This window comes from Myxocyprinus asiaticus, chromosome 49 (assembly GCF_019703515.2).
Source record: "Myxocyprinus asiaticus isolate MX2 ecotype Aquarium Trade chromosome 49, UBuf_Myxa_2, whole genome shotgun sequence".
Classification (NCBI taxonomy): Eukaryota; Metazoa; Chordata; class Actinopteri; order Cypriniformes; family Catostomidae; genus Myxocyprinus; species Myxocyprinus asiaticus.
In genome coordinates, this window is record NC_059392.1 from 16,153,434 (window position 1) to 16,173,406 (window position 19,973).

Consider the following 19,973-nt stretch of genomic DNA (forward strand, 5'->3'; position numbering starts at 1 on the left):
GTCATGTTCACTGTGTGTATCTTACCATGAAGAAAATCAGCGATACGGAGCTCTATTAAGAAAAGTATTTATTTATTTATTTATTTATTTTTTTTTTCATCTACTATGAATGCTGGTATCGATCAGGGTGGTGTCACACAATTTCATGGTCATAGATTATGCCATCTGACAGCATGCTAGTCATAGCAGAAGCATATCTGCCATTATGGGCATTCCAGTCCCAAACACTCTCACTCTCTCTGTTTCTTACTCTGTTTCTCTCACTTAAAGGTGAGAGAGTATAGTCTTAGCCCATTATACACTGGAACAAAATATGTTTTTAATTAGTCTTTTTTGGCTTGTTTTCCAAAATAAGATCTTAAACTCCTTTAAAACAATATACATTTACTTTAGGAGCTATACTGCAGAAGAAAGAAAATTAATCAGGGAATGTTGAATACAATATTTAATCAGGGCTCGACATAAACACTTGTCCACTTGTCCGGGACAAGTGGATTTTTGAAGGGGGAAGTGAAAGAGAATTTTACTTGCTTGACTGGACAAGCAGACTGATTAAAACGTCAATAATGAAAAAATAACCATCTATATTTGTGATAGCCTAGGCCAATGTCACTTATTAGAAAGTTCATATTCTTAGTCTGCTGTTGAAAAGAATCCAGAGCACGTAATTTTATAATTCGCTAGCAATCTAGTAACAGCTGCGCCCTGTTTGATTGACAGGCGGGGTATGTGTGCGTTCTAAAAATGCTCGTGCTAATGCGCACCTGAACAGTCAAATAACTTTAAAAATTCCGCCAAAAGGCACGTCTTGGTGAGGGTTTCATGTAAACACAGAGAGTGATGTCTAAAGTGAACGTAAACAGCAGAGAAAAAAAGTGGATTTGTATTAAAATGTCAGACTCGTAAATGTAAGCTAATAGACCTGCTGTCCAGTGTAGTGTCATTATAATAATCAAACAACCATAACAAGAAAACACTTACTGCTCTTGACTGAGTAACTTTAGTAGCTTTAAAAAATATTAATGTATTATAATCATACAGTACAGACCTGTAGTAGTTTTGTTGCATTTCATTCTGAATGTTTACTTGAATACTTTTAACTGTTGTTAAAAACTTCTAAAGCTGTTAAAAAAGCACTGAACTTCCTTAATTTGCTCTCTTATTTTTAATCCATTTCTATTCATTGCTGTTTTTTATTGTTATTTTATTACTGACTGTTTACTAGTCTTTAATAATTAAGAACTTGAAACCATTCTTCCGTAATTAACATATTAGTTAGTGTTATTTGTTGTGGTTTTGAAGCTGGTATTGAGAATCGTCAAATTTCACTACAGACTACTGACATTTTGGTATTGTGGTAATGTATAGCCTTTTTTATACATGGTAGATCTTGCTGCAGTAACATGATGAAAAAGTAGATCTCATTCCATAGAAGTGTGAGCACCCCTGCTGTTAATGATGGCGATGGAGGCTTTTCTTTATTTGACTACTATACGTAACATAAAATAATTACCATATGACAATAGCCTCCTCCCCTACCCAGTGCCATTTACATTTCAAGTTCAAGGAAATCCACTGTTAAAAAGACAAGTTTTTTTTTTTTTTTTTAAAGTAATAAATGCATGATGTTTCCAAAGTCAGCGAGTAATCATGTTAAATAATCGTGATCTCAATATTGACCAAAATAATCATTATTATGATTTTTGCCTTAGGGTCATGAGACTTAAATCAGAGTAATTATTGGATTGTTGTTGATATGCTGATGTGTAGTTCAAGATAACCATAATGAGTTTGTTTGTGTTTTTTATAAGCAATTAATGAATTAATAAAATATCTTAATTAAAAAGTCAGTGTAAACAGAAAATTCGTTCTATTAAAAAATGAAATGATCTCATAATTTGGTAAAAGACTGCTGAGGGCAGTAAATCCAAAAAGATTTGCATTTCTTATTTACAAATACATCTTCCTCAAAAGTACTAAAAGAATCATAACAGAACTGTTAAGGAGCCAGTATTTATGAGAGGAATCAGAATTGGAACCGGAATCGTTAAATTCCTTACGATTCCCATCCCAATGAATGTTGGAATGTTAGAAATCGTATATTGCAGAAATCTCCATGTTCTTGATACTTGTTCTCCAAGATCTGTAGGTTAAAAACTGATTCCTGATCAGGCTTGAGCTTTTCTTCAATCATGTCTTTAGTTTCTGACAAATGATATAAAAGACTGAGGAAAAGTTTAAAACTGTAGATATTCTCTTACTGTTGGTTGTGACTGCACACTTTTTAGGATTTATTTGATGTGTGTGTGTGTGTGTGTGTGTGTGTGTGTGTGTTCTGTAGTGATGTCCACTTGTAATAACACAGTTTAGATCATAACCCTGCTGGGTGTGTATGAACATGACCAGAGTGTAGGCAAGGACCAGTGCCAAGAGAAACAGAGAAGTATAAACTCGCATATAAAGCATAACAGAGGGCAAGACAGTTTGTTGAAATAAGGATGAATAAGACTGGACTGTAACATTATGTGTGTCAATACAGTTACAAGTCAGATCTTTCTTTTAACTTTAAGTGTATCACCTGTGTATACAAACTCTGTGTTCCAGATACACCAAACACATCTTACCACTCTCTCTGAAATCATTTATTCTCTATGTGAGTGGTAGCTTCATGTAATTCACTTGAGATAAATAGAATCAGATGGAGAGAGAGAGAGTTATGTCCTTTGGCTGCGTGTGTTGTGTGGTGTTCAGGTTTTCACAAATCAAGAACGGCAAACATCCGTCTGCAGCCCTTCAAACATAGGAGCTTAGGTGAGCGCTGTTTGATCAATGGGATCTGGTTCTACGATTACTTGGGTTGAGTTTTATTTGGCCAAAGAGACAATGATCTGATACAAAAAAATACACCTGCGATAAACAAATAACCACATATATACACTTAATTACAGACGCCGGATCCCAATATGGAATGGAAAAAAGAGCTAATTCTGACTTTATATCTCACAGATGTGACTTTAAAACTTTCAGCTGTAATCATGAGAAATAGTTGCAATTGCGAGTTTATATCTTGTAATAACAATAAATAGTGACAACTGCGTGATATAAAGTCACATTTGCGTGATATAGTTGCAATTAAATAGTCACAATTGTATGATATTAAGTCACAACTGCAGCTAAATATCATGTCATTACTAGAAATAAAGTCACGATTGCGTGATGTTAATTCACAATGGGGAGAAATAAAGTTGCAGTTGTGAGTTTATATTTTGTAATTACGAAAAACATCGTAATTGCATGATATAGTTGCAGTTCGGAGAAGTAAAGTTGAAGTTGCGAGTTAATATCATGTAATAAGTCGAAATAAAGTCGCATTTGCTTGAAAAAGTCGTAATTTTTTTCGTATTTGCATGTTTATATCTCGAATTTACAATAACAAAGTCGCAACTGCGTGATTTTAAAGACAGGTGCATAATGTAGTTGCAATTGGGAGAAAAAAAAGTCAAAAGTTTGTGAGTTTTTATCTCATAATAATGGAAAATAGTCCCAATTATGTAATATGAAGTCACAATAGTGTTTATTTGTCGTAATTTTGGGAAAGCAAGTAGCAGTTGTGTGATGTAATTGCAATTAGGAGAAACAATGTCGCAATTGCGATAAAGCCAGAATTGTGAGATATAAAGTCTCTGCATATTAAGCTGGAATAAAAGACAGTATTTTAACATTGGAAAAATTACATAACCATTAAACCTTTCAAGATGGTTACAACACCATAGTGCTTTGATACATACAGTGTTTCCATACCTTTTGACCAATTAATTCAATTACTTTCCCAGTTGCTTGAGATCACTGGATTAGGTGGATGAGGATTTATAATTTCATAGAATTTTCTAGACAATGCAGTATTTAGAGCTGAGCATAACTAGAAATGTATACTATAGAAGTGTCAATGACTTTTCCAAGCATGGAAATCAGAATGTAAAAATTCCTGGATATTTCCAGATTTTCCATGATCATAGATCCCCTGTATATACAGTGATACTGAATGATTTATTTTTATTTTTTATTATTATCTATGTCTTGCTGCTCTTTTTGTATTGTTTTTGTATTGTTGTACACTGGAAGCTCCTGTCACCAAGACAAATTCCTTGTATGTGTAAGCATACTTGGCAATAAAGCTGATTCTGATTCTGATTGCCATATTCATGTAGTATGGTTTTTCATGGTTCTCCAAAGTACTTAAAAAGTACCATGTTACTTTTCTTGTAAATTTTTTATGGTGTTGATGTCTTTATGTCTTATCCATTGGCCTGTGAGAAAAGTGAATCATCCACAATGAAAAATGTGCAAGTGTGTGCTGTGAGATATGCCCTACTCTCACAGACTGAAGACTTCACAGCCCCTGAAACAAAAAACACACAAGCTGACACAGCTGGTCAGAAGACAGGACACCCCCTGAGAGGCAAGAGGGGGATGGTGGGGTGATTTGTTCTAGCATGTCTCTGTTGCAAACAGTTGAATCCTCTCCCTTCCCATCAATCAATTTAATTCTGTTTGATTTGATTAGATTCAAATTCAATCTAATTCAATTTATATTCAGATTCACACTAAATTTAGATGTTGATTCCCTTTCAATTTAGATTCAGATTTATATTCAGTTTGACACTTAATTTAGATGCAAATTCACGTTTCAGTTTATATTCAGATTCACATTCATATTCACACGTAATTGAGGTGCAAATTCACGTTCAGTTTATATTTGGATTCACATTCATATGCACACTCAATTTAGGTGCAGATTCACTTTCAATTTAGATTCGGATTGACATTCACACTCAATTTAGATGCAGATTCACTTTGTTTATATTAGGATTCACATTCATATGCACACTCAATTTAGGTGCAGATTCACTTTCAATTTAGATTCGGATTGACATTCATATACACACTCAATTTAGGTGCAGATTCACTTTCAGTTTAGATTCCAATTCACATTCATATACACACTCAATTTAGGTGCAGATTCACTTTCAGTTTATATTCCAATTCACATTCATATACACACTCAATTTAGGTGCAGATTTACTTTGTTTAAATTCAGATTCACGTGTATACACACTCACTTTAGATACAGATTTACTTTCAGTTTAGATTTGGATTGACATTCAGATTCACTCTCAATTTTGATGCCGATTCACTTTGTTTATTTTCGGATTCATATTCATATACACACTCAATTTAACTGTCATTTTAATTCAAATTTGGGTTAATATTCATGCACATTCAATTCAGATTCAAATTTAAAATCAGTTTAATTCAATATGCTTTATTCATTTCCATGCAATATGTTTTACTGTAGTGTTTGATTTTGTTCAGTAAAAAAAGTTTCTCTCTCTTTTTCTTTCCGGCACGGATGTTTTCCACACCTGTTCAGTCAGTTTAAGAACACACGCAATGACATCTGCTGAAACTTTTTCACTGCACACCAGTTTTGAACGTCATTCAACTGTCAGGGCTTTGACTGGTGACACACAAGTGCCTGAAATCTGCACACTTATGAGTAATGCCATTTTAATCTGTGGCATCAGGACAAACAATGTTTTTCACTTTTCTTGACACTCATATAGTGTGTGTTATGGAGTACAAAAGCATAACACCTTAGGTGCTACTTGACCGTGTTGAGCAGGTGTATGACTGTACACCTGGTTTAGATTAATCTGTGTTTGTATGATGCATGTGTGTGTGTTTATTTTTGTGAAATGTCAAGGTCAAAGCTGCTATGTTTCATTCTGTTACACACTGATTTGGTGTGAAGATAAGCCAGAAAAACAGGTAGAGCTTAAAAAATACTTGCAACCTGACCTGATCCTACCATACTAGCAGAGACGAGAGTATAGGCAAGTATAGACAAGACCAAACAGTTCTCTCTCTTCTCCTAATTTATCACAAAATGAGGGAAGTTCTGCGTTTTCCCTTGAGACTCTAGTAAACACTATCATATGTCTTCAGAAGACTTGGAATATAGCACACAAGTTGTACGGAGTGCTTTTATGATGCTGTTATGATGCTTTTGAGTCCTTTTTGAAGCTTGAAAGCTCCAGTCCTCATTCATTGTAATTGTATGCAAATGAGCGACCAGCACATTATTAAAAATGTTTCCTTTTTTGTTCCACAGAAGAGAGGAAGTCATACAGGTTTGGAATGAAATTTGGGTTAACTAACCCTTTAAAGAGGTCAAAAGAAAGATCAGGTTTTCCTCATGCAGTTAGAATATTGCATCTACTATGAATGCTGGTATCGATCAGGGTGGTGTCACACAATTTCATGGTCATAGATTATGCCATCTGACAGCATGCTAGTCATAGCAGAAGCATATCTGCCATTATGGGCATTCCAGTCCCAAACACTCTCACTCTCTCTGTTTCTTTCACTCTCTCCATAAAAAGCCCTTAGAAAGAAATGTGCAACTCTAAAGACCTTAATGACATCTTTCTCAAACACACACCCACCTCCAAATGTTTCTCATGCCTGAGTGTACATAACGTGCTCTAGTTTTGAAAGAATAGTTTTTCTCTGAATTGACAGTATGTGCATTTATAAAACCGTAATTTGATGAGTAAATGTGATTGATAGATTCTGTTTGCAGACATAGTACTACTGGTATTGTACGGGACTGGCTTGGTAACAGTATATGACAGGCTGGCGTGTGTCAGTGGCGTGTCTAAGTTGCTCTACTTTGGTCTCTTGTCTTGTTAAGTTTCTCACGTTTCACACAGAAATGCAGTGTGTCCCCTGATGCATGGCTGGCTGCAGGATTGGAAGGAATCTGATCCAGGTGTGCACATGCAGACACACACCGCTTTGATTGTAACTTGAACTGCGTGCAGCCCCTGGGCAAAGATGGGCAGGACATCCTAACTTTATTACACCAAGTCTAGGTTAAGCCTCTCCACCTTTTTAGTATCATTTTGTGTGCGATTAAGAGTGTGTTTGTCTGGAGGGCATGAAGTGTGTGTTTGTTTAAATGTTATTCCTGAAACTACTTGTTAAGGGGCCCTAATTAAGTTAATATCCCATGAAGTCTGAACCTAAAATTGAGCTTGTCATTGTAGCATTAGTAAATTAGATGGTGGCCAGTTTAGAATTCCTTGCTTCTTTTTTTTTTTTTTTTTTTTTTTCAATTTGGAATGCCCAATTCCCAATGCACTGTAAGTCCTTGTGGTGGTGTAGTAACTCGTCCTCTGACACCCGAATTGAGGTGAATCTCAGTTGCCACCGCATCTGAGACCGTCAGTCCCCACATCTTATCACGTGGCTTGGTGAGCGTGTTACTGTGGAGACATAGCGCGTGTGGAGGCTGCACGCCATCCACCACGGCATACATACACAACTCACCTCACGCCCCATCGAGAGCGAGCCACATTATAGCGACCACGAGGAGGTTACCCCATGTGACTCTACCCTCCCTAGCAACCGAGCCAATTTGGTTGCTTAGGAGACCTGGCTGGAGTCACTCAGCACGCCCTGGATTTGAACTCGCAACTCCAGGGGTGGTAGTCAGCGTCTTTACTCCCTGAGCTACCCAGGCCCTCCCTAGAAGTTCTTTGCTTAAAAATGCTTCTGGTTATTCAGTGGTTCTTTGGGGTTCCTTAGGTTTATCGAAGAACCATCTTCTTACCAAGAACCATCTTGTTTTGCTGTAAAGGTTTGTCAGTTGGTTCTTTGGAGATCGTAGTTTTTTCAGACCAGAATATTGATTTCTGGGTTTTGTCAACATGATGATGAAAGTCAAAATATTAAATGTATTAATCCATTATTTTGTAGAAGGGGGACAAAATGACAATTTTCACCTATGAATTTGGAGCAAAACTACAGGTCCAAAAATAACCTTATTTTATATTTACACAGAGATAGGTAGGTCTAAAAGTCGACCGATAGTGGATTTTGCCGATATCGATAACTTAGGTGGTGGATAACCAATTAATCGGGAGATAGTTTTTAAAATCGATTCAAAGAATGTTACAATATTTTCTTAGTTGGCACAGATATATAGCCATAATTAATAAAAACTAAAACAATCACAGATTTAGTTTGTTTTTCAACAGTATACCAATAATAATCAGAAAAAAAAGAAGATTGGGTGCATAACATGGAACTTTTAACACTAAACAAGCCTGATACACACCAGGGACTCTTTATTTTGAAATGTAGACGTGGCTCTGTTACAATGCTATATATTTAATATTTACCAAATTAAGCGTTTTATAGCCTATATATTATTATTATTAACAATATGTAGTTGGAGACATGATGTATGTGCTGACAAGGGACATTTCTATGTAGTCGCATTTTTCTTTGCATGCCCTCGCTTTAATAAAAAAAAATTAAAAAACGTAATTTTCAGAGGAACAAGGAGGGATAAAAAAACTATCAGCAACTATCAGCATAGATTTTTGCAGATAACCGATAGTTCCAAAAAGCAACTATCAGCACCGATTAATCGTAAAACCGATATATCGGTCAACCTATAGTTAGGTCTATTACTAACATCAGCTGACTTCAGCACCCCTTATAGTCTTATGTGCCAATGATGTGAGTCCAAAAAGTTGAAAAAAAAAAAAACACTTTTTGTGTTGTTTTTACAAATTCTGAGTGCCTATAACTCTTAATAACTTTTTAGATTCTTATTCAGAACAAACTTTCCTTTTGGTATCTGCATTTTTAAGGCCCTATATGGTTAAATCCCAGAGGTATGGGGCTCTCAGTGTGGCACCATGTGTAAATTCTTACATCTTTTTAATTTTCAGTGGTCAAAAACCAAATGTGTATGATGCTAATTTCTTGTCCAACAAAACCAAAATCTAAAGTACAAATTCTGAAATATAGTTTTAAGGGTGTACTGTGCATGCCCTCTACAATCACTTGCATCAACAAATGCTAGCAGAGGACAATATGAAAGAGGATTGGATTGGCTCTGGATCTGCATTAGAAGCTTCTGTTGTGGTTGAATTGAAGCATGAGGAACTCAAAGTTGTCCTGATGAATCTGTTTCATATTTTAAATACCCACATGTGCATGAGCTTGATTCAAGCATGCGTAAACAAACACAGTTGCTTACATACATGCGCACACTCACGCACAATTCACATTTAAATAGTGCAGATGTCTGGTTCTCTTTTGGTTTCCCTCCTTGAAATTCTCCCCTACTCTAATCGTTAAACAGTTACTTTATGAGAGCACACTGTCCCCCAGAGAGACCACACCAGTGCATTCTGGGTAACATAATCCAGCTGTGCTCAGGAGCTGCTGAAGGAAATGTGTGTGTGTGTGTGTGTGTATATATATATATATATATATATATATATATATATATATATATATATATATATATATATACTGTATGCATATGTGTGTGTGAATATGAGTGTGTGGATGTGTGTATTCTCCAAACAGTAGCAATACATGCATGTTAATTCAAGTTTTTTTCACAGCTATCTGGAATACTTGATATCGCAACATTTTGTGGTTGGATATTTTTGTCCAGTGACTGCTGAACTGTATATTTCACTGTTGTCCTTCACTGTGCTTGTTTTATGTTTCTTGTAGCACTCATTTTTTTTTTTCTTTTAACATATTAACAAATAATTTAAACTCAATATTTCATTGTCATTTCTACATTTATTTGGTAAGTAGGTGTGTAATAAGCTAGATAATGTACAGGCAGGCGGTAATTATCAGAAAATTGGACCTGGTGCGCTGTGGAGGATGATCGCACATTCCAGTTTTTTGGACTGCTTTTTCCTCTGGTTTTTACACTGCTAAAGCAAAGGAAAGATATGTCCCATGACGCAAAAAGGAAAGTAAATAGACAAAGGCGAGAGGTTTACCATCATTTGCTGAGGGGTTGTTCATGCCATTGGACATCATGCTAAAATGGACATTTATTGACAAAATAGTATACAAGTAATACAATGATACAATATATGAGTTTTAATGAGCTAGCAAGCGTAATCTACCTCCCTGACAAAAAGGCATGTAGAAAAATAATATAGGCTACTATACTAGTTAAAACATCATCGTAAATAATGGCGATAGAACAAACATACACATTTTTTTTATTACATATTATTAACATCACCATAACGCACCTTGCCAGCTACCTAAAAACAATTGAATTACCTTGGTGTCTGCAAATTGACAATCGTGAGTCGCCATGTACTAGCCATTCCACCAGCATGGTTAAGCATTGTTATCTAATCGTGCCAAAAAATCTAGGCCAATAATGGTTTGTAATCGTGCCGAACCGTGCTCAAGTGGAAATGCTACTGGAACCATTCCTCATGGTGAAAGAGGGGCTAACTTATTATAATTCGTATGAGATAGTGAAATCGTAAGATATCGTACAACTTGGCTCGTAATTTTATTCCCATAGAGACCAACCAATCAACGAATTGATAGGATCCGGGCATCACATTTTAGCTAGCCTTTTATCTAGTGGTTGACCGATATATCACCAAGGCCGATGAATCGGATGATATTCTGACTTTTTTAATTATTGGCATCGGCCGATAAATTTTCCCGTTTGGCCGATTTCTTTCTTTAGGGTGCCGAAAATCACCTGCTTGCATGTGAAGCAACTGAGACATGTAAACGACCAGTGATGGTTCGTTTTGTTTTTACATGCCATCGTGTTACTACAATAATAGTGCAACACAGTGTCATTTAAATGGTCTGCATATCAGAGCCGCGGCAGACACGTTTGAGCTCATAATGTTAAAGTGCTCACCTGTTTCAAACTCCCTCTCTCTCCTCAACAGTTCCCTGTAACTTTTAACTGTCTTGTCTAATAAGGAAAAAGGCAAATATCAATAAAACTAATATCATATACCGTCTGCAAATATGCACATGTCTCGTATAAACGGAATAAACCAACCTCACAAGACTTTGGCAGATCCAGCATCCTGTGGAATGCTCATAAATATTTCTTTATTTCTTAAATCTATCCTCAACAGTTCCCTGTAACTTTTCTAATGATAAAAGGCAAATATCAATAAAAATGTATAATATACCATTTGCAAATATGCAGATATCTCATTAAACAGATGTCATTCAAGAACCTCATGAAAATACAGTGTTTTCTTCCTGTTGAGCGCTCATCTAATATCTTCCTCTGAAGCATGTATTCTATCAGCCAGAATCAAAAACTTCAGGATCAGAAGTTCCTCTGATTCACAAATCATGACGACAATCCAAGCAGGCGATCCAGGCCATTTAAACTGTCAGGAGATTGAGGCTTGCGCTGGATCCACATGAGCGCGTGAGTGCAACTTCAATGCTGCATCCGAAACCGGAGGTACGAAGAAAATAAGGTGCTTTTCAAACTGTTCGGAGGCCAGTTTCCTTAAGAGTTCCATTCATTCAAAACAGATGTCAATTAAGCCAATAACTGATTAGACAGCAAGGTAGCAAGTCAGCTGCCTACGATTTCAGATGCAGCCCAAGGTAAAAGTGCTTCACGTGTGCTATAAGTAAATGTCTTCTTCACTATGCACTGTATGTACAATTGGTTTGATTCGATAATTTTTTTTAGTAAATGCGATTGCTAACGTGGAGGCTGATGTTTTCGAATGAGCTTGGGATGGAGCCACACTGAGATATTTATGAGGTTATGCTCAGATATTTTAACATGAGCTTAAATATTTCATAAAGTGTTGGGGACAAAATGGTCCATGGTTTTGCAACAAGCTACTAACAAGTAACAACACTGAAGCTCTTTAAAGGAATATTCTAGGTTCTCTACAAGAAGCAGACTCACTCACTGTCTTCAAAAAACGGCTAAAGACACATCTTCAGGATTTAGGTTTTAGGATTTAGTTTAGGATTTTATATATATATATATATATATATATATATACAGTATATAATAGTTTTCAGAAGTAATGAGAAGTCTAATAAGAATGCAAACGGATGCTATTTGAATTTCTCATTTGACTGGGCATCAGTTCATGGCTTGGAAATAAAATGTCACTGAGCCAAACCCTGAGGCAGCGCATGTCTGTGTGTGTGTGTGTGTGTGTGTGTGTTAGAGATACATTTTGCGCTGATTTGTGTGTGTGTGTGTGTGTTTGTGTTTGTGTGTGTGTGTGTGTGTGTGTGTAAGCATGCCATTGTTCTTGTGTTTGTTTGTATGTATGTGGGACAGAGTGAGATCAGAAAAGGTGTAGGAAGACAGAGTGATTAAATTATGATAAGCATAGATTGGGAAGAAGGATCACTCTAACGTTTGAACTCTCATGGTAAGGTATCTTGGAGGAAGTTAAGTTCTGCTTCACCTGTAACCTTCTTCTGCTGGTAATGCCATCCTTGTCTAACCTATTTTCATGCAATCAGTTGTGACAGAAGCCTGGCAAACAAGTGCATTAACCATAAAATTAGAGAGACAAATAAAGAGAGAGTGTGTCAGAGAAATATCTAAGGTCTCTTTTGGACTCCCTTTAGAGGCCCCATGAAGATGGATTTTTGGGGTTATTGCAAAATTCCTGCCGTGCCGGTGGGATCGTTCATATCTTGGACAAAAAAACTGAGAATGGAAGGAGGGCAAGAGAAGACAGGAGAGAAAAGTAGAAGGGAGGGTAACACCCCCGCTTTAATGAAATAGCTCTAGTTTCTGTTCAAAAGTCAAGCAGCCTGCAGAGAGTCCAAACAGGACGTATAGTAAGAGAAAGTAGAATGAAATAAACAAATGAAGGGACAAAGTAATACATGTAAAAGCGCTCAGCTGAGGAACACAAAAGTAGATCATTTGACAAAAATAAAACTGTCTAATTATTATGATTCACTTAATTGAACTGCATTGAGTCTTGCATTAGCTTAACTCATTCAGCATGAGTAACCCTATTGTGCCCAAAGTGAGCTTTTGCCAGATTTAACTAACTTTTGGAGACAGATTTGTCCCTGAAATATAGCTAAGTAAACCCCCACACAGTTTGCCTAACCTGTGTCTGATAACAAACTACTTCGGAATCCAATGGAAACATCATCATGATGCTAATTAAAACAAAACAGAGTGAGCAAATACAGTATAATCACAAGGCTATTAGCTGCTTTCCCAACAGTCAAGCTATTGACCTTCATGTGGAGGAGGAAATGAAATGGCAGTGTAAAAGATAAATGTTTGATATAATAAAAAGGGACTCACAAAGGAAACTCAGATAAAGAGAAAAATGGACTGAGTGTACCTGCCAAACAAATGGCTGTTCATCTCCCTCAAAAGAATGGGCCTCTCACAGCTAGGTCTCTTGTCAAAATAGTAAACTGTCCTTTGTACAGACAAACGCAGACATTGTTACCTCAGTAGTAGAGAAGATGGCAGGGGATTGGCCTGGTCCTTTGTTCACAAGGAAATCAAAGTATCTGAGAGATTATTGATTATAACTATTAGCACACAGTGACATACACAAAACAACACAGTTTAGGGACTTTGACAATTAAGAGGCTTAATCTTACAAAGAGACCTTTAGCATGTGCCACTATGCAAGTAATGATTCATTGTTTCTCTTAAATAACTACTTGGTTTAAGAAAGCTTAGTTGTGTCAATAAAGATTCAACAGGCCCCTGATAAATACAGTATGTGCACTCGCACAAGAATCACATATACCCTCCATCTACTGGCTTTTGTTTGTATGTAGTGTGTATGGGGCAGCTAATGAAGCAAGGCAGGGTTTCATTGTTGTAAACATTGGAAGAAGGTAGGGTTGTGCGTTTGCATGTGTGCTGGGAGCCAAAAGTGCTGAAACGCTGGGTGGGCTGCCCAAAGCACACATTCTGGGCTGAGGTCTAAACACTCTGAGATTAACTCATTAAGCAAACAGTGGAAAGAGTGAGAATGAGTGCAAGTCAGGTCAACAGACGTTTGGTCAACCGGCCCATATACCCCTGCCAGTGTTTGATTATTTCAGAAAATGCTGAAGGAAAATAATGATAAAAGCCATGAGTCCTTCAGCCACACCACAAAAAAAAAGATAAAAAAAAAAGTGACTCTTTCTGGATGAGTATTTTGAAGAGGCTTCGCATTAGCGTGTCTAAGAACAAACCTTACCCTCTGTAAAATCACTAATATATGGACTCAAGTGGCTTGTTGCTTGTATAAAACAGCAACAATAGACAAAAAATATGATAAAAAACAAATATCACTAAAGAGTTCAAAATTTAATAAATAATACTTTTAAATATAATAAAGTATTATATATAAAGACAGTTCTAAACCTACTAATTGGTATATAATGAGATTGTCTTTGTGTTTATGACATTTGGGTTTATTTTTTTATTGTAGGTTTCAATCACGACAAGGCCGGGCGCAGATCAAGATCAACAATGCGGCGATTATCTTCCCTGTCTCATCTCATTTTGTTTCAATTGCTTTGTGAATCTCTGTGCAGCAGATGTCCTCAGGGTTGCTCGTGTGTCCCCAATAACTACATCTTCTGCGTCCAGCTTAAATTGGTGAACATGCCCCGTGGTCTCCCCTCTTCCACAAAGCACCTGTACGTCTTTCAGAATAACATCAACACCTTGCATCAGCAGGACTTTGTAGAGGTTGGGGAGCTTGGAATGCTGGATCTGAGTCAGAATGCCCTCTGTGAAATCCCTGATGGGGTGTTCAGCCCACTTTCCACTCTAAACAACCTTGATCTCTCCTCAAACCGCATCACTCATATCTCCAAAGACAGTTTCACTGGGCTAGTCAACCTGGAAAGGCTGTATCTCCACAACAACTTCATCCAGAGCATTCACCCGGCTGCCTTCGAGGGACTGGAGAACCTCCTGGAGCTGAAGCTTCAAGGTAATCAGATCAGAGTGTTGCCAGCTCTGCAACTGCCCAGATTGCTCCACTTGGACCTTAGTTATAACAGTATCCCACCCCTGGGACCAGAAGATTTACAGACACCACACCTTGAGTCTCTTAAATTAGCTGGATTGGGGCTGAGCAGTCTGGATAAGGGGCTGCTAAGTAGTCTAGTGAACCTACATGTTCTGGATGTTTCTCAGAACCAGCTTGTGTTGATACAACCTGAACTGAAGGTAATGGCAGGCCTACGAAACCTCAATCTAACCGGAAACCCTTTGGGTTCCCTAAAGCGAGAAGACTTCCAAAATTTAAATAACATGCTTGAACTTGACTTGAGCAGCCTAAATTTGCAGGGCTTCCCTGAGGGCTTCTTCAACCTTTTCCCCAAACTTGAGAAGCTCACAGCAGCTGAAAACCCTTTCAACTGCCTCTGCCCATTGGCCTGGTTCCCGGCTTGGGTAAAGGATACACGAGTTGAGTTGTTAAGGATGGAGGAAACTCGTTGTCACTTTCCTCCAGTAAACTCAGGCAAGGTTCTTGCAAAGTTGGAGCATAAAGATTTTGGCTGCCCCACTACAACCATTGAATTAACAAGTGCAGAGACCAGAAGTACCACCAGTAAGCCAACAGACCCCACCACTCCAGCAGGCACAACAGACGACATCCCACCTCTGCCTCCAAGTGAGGTGCCCTCAGAAGACACAGATAGCTTCCATCCTGAACAGTACAGTGCCATACCCAGCAGCATCCCAGAAGAACCTGAAGGGGAGCTTATGTGCCCTTACAATATTTGTCTAAATGGGGGTACATGCTGGTTTGACTCCAATGGGCTGATTAGTTGCTTGTGTCCACTTTCCACATTAGGACTCTACTGTGAGATTCAAAATGAGGCTCGGCCTCCCCCACATTTCCAGAGAGTTTCTATAGAGACCATTGCTACAGACTCTCCAAACATAATCAGCTCCCATCACGTAACAAGTACTTCCATTTCATTAGACCTTCACCGCTACATTGAGACACGGCCGCACATTCGTGGAATCCGGCTGACTTTTCGGAACTTGTCTGGCCCTGACCAGAGGCCACTGCAGCTAAATGTGCCTGCATCTTATCCTGAATACACACTTAGAGGACTGCAGCCTAATAGCACCTATTCTGTATGTGCTAGCCCACTGGGAGAGCGTGACCATGTGTCGGTTGCCTGCATGGAGGCTCGCACGGTGGGAATCCCACCGTCCTCCCATGAGCCCAGCGTTGACAAGACCGAACCTTCCTCCTCCCTTATACCCATTGTGGTAGCAGTGGCAGTGGTGATGGTTGCAGCTATTGTAGCCACTGTGGTGGTCATCCACCGCAGACGGAGATCCAAGGCTGCAGTAAATGTGGATTTACATGAGACATCCCATCTGGAGTTAGAGGGAGTGAAAACCAGTCCAGAGAATGGGAGGACACATCCAAAACAACCTGACATTGCCTCCTGTCCATCTTTAGCTCAAAACACCTTGGAACATGAGGCACCATTAATACAAGGACAGTGTTCTGCCAACAACAAATTAGCCTGCGTCAAACCCTCTTACGTGTAAAAGCCTTAATGTGCTACTCATACCTCCAGCCCTCAGAGGAGGATATGCTCCATGACTCCTGCAGGCGGGTGCAATGCAGAAACTAGATGGGTTGGCGAACATTTTAATGCAAGCGCCTTTCAGTATTTAAACTAGGTGCATTTGCCATCAACTTTGTACAGATAAAAAAAACTGAGTGCCATTTATAACCATCAGTATCAGGCTTTAATGACAGCCCTGCTGACAAGACCATCTTACACCAGCATGAATTTCCATGCTGACCCAGCCTGGTTTATGCTAGGGAATGCTTGTCTGGTGCTGGTCCAGAAAAAAATTTCTGGTCTTTCTGGTGATACAGGTTGACCAAGGAGGTCTTGCTGGTTAACCTTGTTAAGAAGCTTGGTGAGAACACCAGCAAACCAGCATCGAAAACACAACATAAGCTGGTAACCAGCAATGCTGCTCATTCCTGAAGGGAGTTGCTGGGCTGGAAAACAGGTTGCTTTAGAGGTAGCTCATTAATTTAGCTGGCTCTGGAAGTGGTACACAGTAGTCAGTATTTCTTGCCTGGACGTCTGGACCTGGACTTCTTGGTCCAGAAATAATTGCACTGATCAGAGACACTGGGACCTGTTCCTAAGAGGTGCCCAAAGAAGCAGAACATGATCAGCCTCTTAAAAGATGCATTAACATGTTTAGTTGTTTTTTTGACTTAGACAGTAGACTGTGGGAAATGTTTTTCTCATCTCACTTGCAACAAGTTAAAATGCTTTGACTTCTCCTGAATGAAAACAATCTGACAACACATGTCCAGTGAACGTCTGGCAAAGGAACACTTTGCGAGACTATAAAAACCCACATCCATTTTTGACCACAAACAAATTCCATACATTAACAAACAGATCGGTGCTATATAAGGAGATGGAAAACAATCGTTTTTAATAAAGCATTTTTTTTTTATGTGCCAATGGTCTAAAAATGTCCTGTAGCCATAATTCAAACATAGCCCCAAAGACAGAGAAATGCAGGAAGGCTTCAAAGCCAGATTTTTTTTGTATGTGCTGCCAAATTAATGCTGGTTTTAACCCTACAGGGGATTGAACTGGGCCAGATGCAACCACTTGTTGTAACCAGACTATAAAATGATGGTATCAGATGGTAATACCATGGTACTATAATATACAGTATATACCATGGTAATGAATGATTTCCATATTTAAATGACATGGTATTTACATGGTATCCCATGTTATTTTCAAAGAACACCAAATGTCTAAAAAAAAAAAAAAAAAAGAAAAGAAAAGAAAAGAATTGCCATGGTACAGACAAACCAAGTGAAACATGGTATCGCCATGCATGGTACACTGTTAAAAGTGGTAACGTGCAGTTCTACAGCAGTCTATTTCTACTTGATCAAAGCCTTAAAATGACTTTCATTGGTGTAATCTAATTTATTTAGGTTGATTTATTCATGTTAAATCATTTTTAACCAGTTAATTTAGATGTCACCACATGAAGCCCATTTTTAGGTTATCTGACAAATATTTATTTTTACAGTGTACCACATCCAAAAAACATGGTAATGCCTTGGCACTTGTTTTTTGTTGTTGTTCTTGTTGTTATCTAAAGCTCATAACTGCAGTTACAGTATATCGTGCCCCCTGAGATATGTTCAGTTTGATTGGTTTAGATGCAAAATTAAACACCAAAACTTTGACATGAACATTTAATTCAAAAAGTAATATAATAAGAACCATATAAGGCCTTTTTTTAATGTAAAAAGTGTATGATTGATTGATTGCTTTGCTCTGTGGAAGCTCGAATGTGTCAAAGCCAAAAGTGTCATTGTGGAACTGTATGTTTATGTGCATTATCAGTGTAGTGAAGTTTTGTTAAGAGGAATGGAGCCAGAACTCTAATCCAAAGTGAGAAAAGGTCAATTGTCAAATTCTCCCCATCGTCAGCACCCACTTTTTTAGATCTGTGCTCACATATTTATGACTATGCAGTGTGTGTGCTGAACACACCCGCATATCCAAACATTTTAACTGGATACAGGAACAGCTTTACACAGCATGAGGGTTTCAAATATTTTAAACATTTTCAAACTGCTTTCAAGTCCCATGCTTACTTTGGGATGCTTGTTGTTTCTTTCTTTTTGTTGTGCAGAAAGCCAAGTCTTCTTTTTTTGGATGTAAAAATGTGTACTCTTTGCAAGAAAAATGTGACATCCGTTGAGAAAATAAAATGGAAAAACCACAGTTCTTTGATTGTTCACTGCTGAAATCTTTTGCTTGTATTGTGTAACACGGGCTGACTCAACAGCATGACCACAAAGCTTTAATGTAACTTTTTGGAACCTTTACCAACTGTTCTGAAATTGGAAGTTTAATTTCATGGCTTTAGCCGAGATCGATACAAACTAATTTCATGCAAACAGAACAATCAATCTCTATGAGTGAAATTGACACTTGTATTTTAACAAAAGAAAGAGCTGGTTAGAGCCTATCACCCAACCTAACCCAATTCACCCAACCTTAATCTCTAATTAAGGGCTCTCATTTAAGACTTTGCTGTTTTCCCTCCCATTTTCAATCCCACACCCTTTATCTGATAGGTGTTTGGTCATTTTGCATTTTTTGGTTCTATTATGTGATCATTAAAAATATTTATGTACATAGTGTCAGAGCCATGGCCAATTGGACTATACTGTGTATATTTATAAGGACTTGAGTGAGGCTCAGCTTCTACTTTTTCTAACTACTGAGAACAGATCAGCACATTATCTAAGATGAATTTGAATGCAAAATGAAGGCAAAACTGTTCTGTTTCTAGAACAGTACATGCTGTTTTTGTGGAACGTGTGTGGTGCGGATGTAAGTACGAGTCACAGCACACTGCACCAATGGACACTATTCAACATGGGCCTTCAATCACTAAATGCAGCGGAGCCTCTACAGTAATGTGGTTCCCATTAGGGAATGCTCAGTGGGGAAAACAGGAAAAAGAAAGAGGAATTTTATTTATTTGAAAAAGCTGGCGCAGATAATACAGGGTCAGGTTTGCAGGGGGTCAGAAGGTAAAGGGGTGGGGGGGGGGGGGTGTACCGTGTGTAAGGAGGTAGATGTGGGGAGTTGGGGGTGGAGGGATGGTTGAAATTTGAGTTGAGACTGATGGTTTGGCCTGATAATGGCTCAAACGGGCCCCTCGTTCAACGGCCCCCTCATGTGCTCACACACAGTTCAGTGCTGGCAGATATACAACAAAGCATCAAACTCCCCACTTCTCAGAGCACATTTTGGGTTGGAAGGGAGAAAGAGAAAGACAAAAACAGCAAATAGAAAAGAATTAATCAGGTTATGAGGACCATTAACTTTAAAGACAGATAAAATAAAGTGGACTTAAATGCTAAATGGTCGACTATCAAAGACACAAAAGTAGCAGAAGGATGTAGAAATAACTGAAAGAGCATCATTATTTAGCATGTTTGAGAGAACAAAACTGACTTAAAGGAAGTCCTAAACATTTCGAATTATGTGAATATGAAAATTTACAAAACTCTGGTCAT

At 38.1% G+C, this 19,973-nt stretch overlaps 1 protein-coding gene across 1 annotated transcript in view; it reads left to right on the forward strand.

The window, feature by feature from the left end:
• The window catches only part of LOC127438257 (vasorin-like), a 30,305-nt gene extending 11,646 nt beyond the window's left edge, over positions 1 to 18,659 (forward strand). Inside the window, exon 2 of the mRNA XM_051693711.1 lies at positions 14,331 to 18,659. Coding sequence (XP_051549671.1) covers positions 14,372 to 16,426 — 2,055 coding nt within the window. The 5' untranslated portion in view covers positions 14,331 to 14,371 and the 3' untranslated portion in view covers positions 16,427 to 18,659. The remainder of the gene's footprint in view (positions 1 to 14,330) is intronic.
• Positions 18,660 to 19,973: the final 1,314 nt, after the last annotated feature.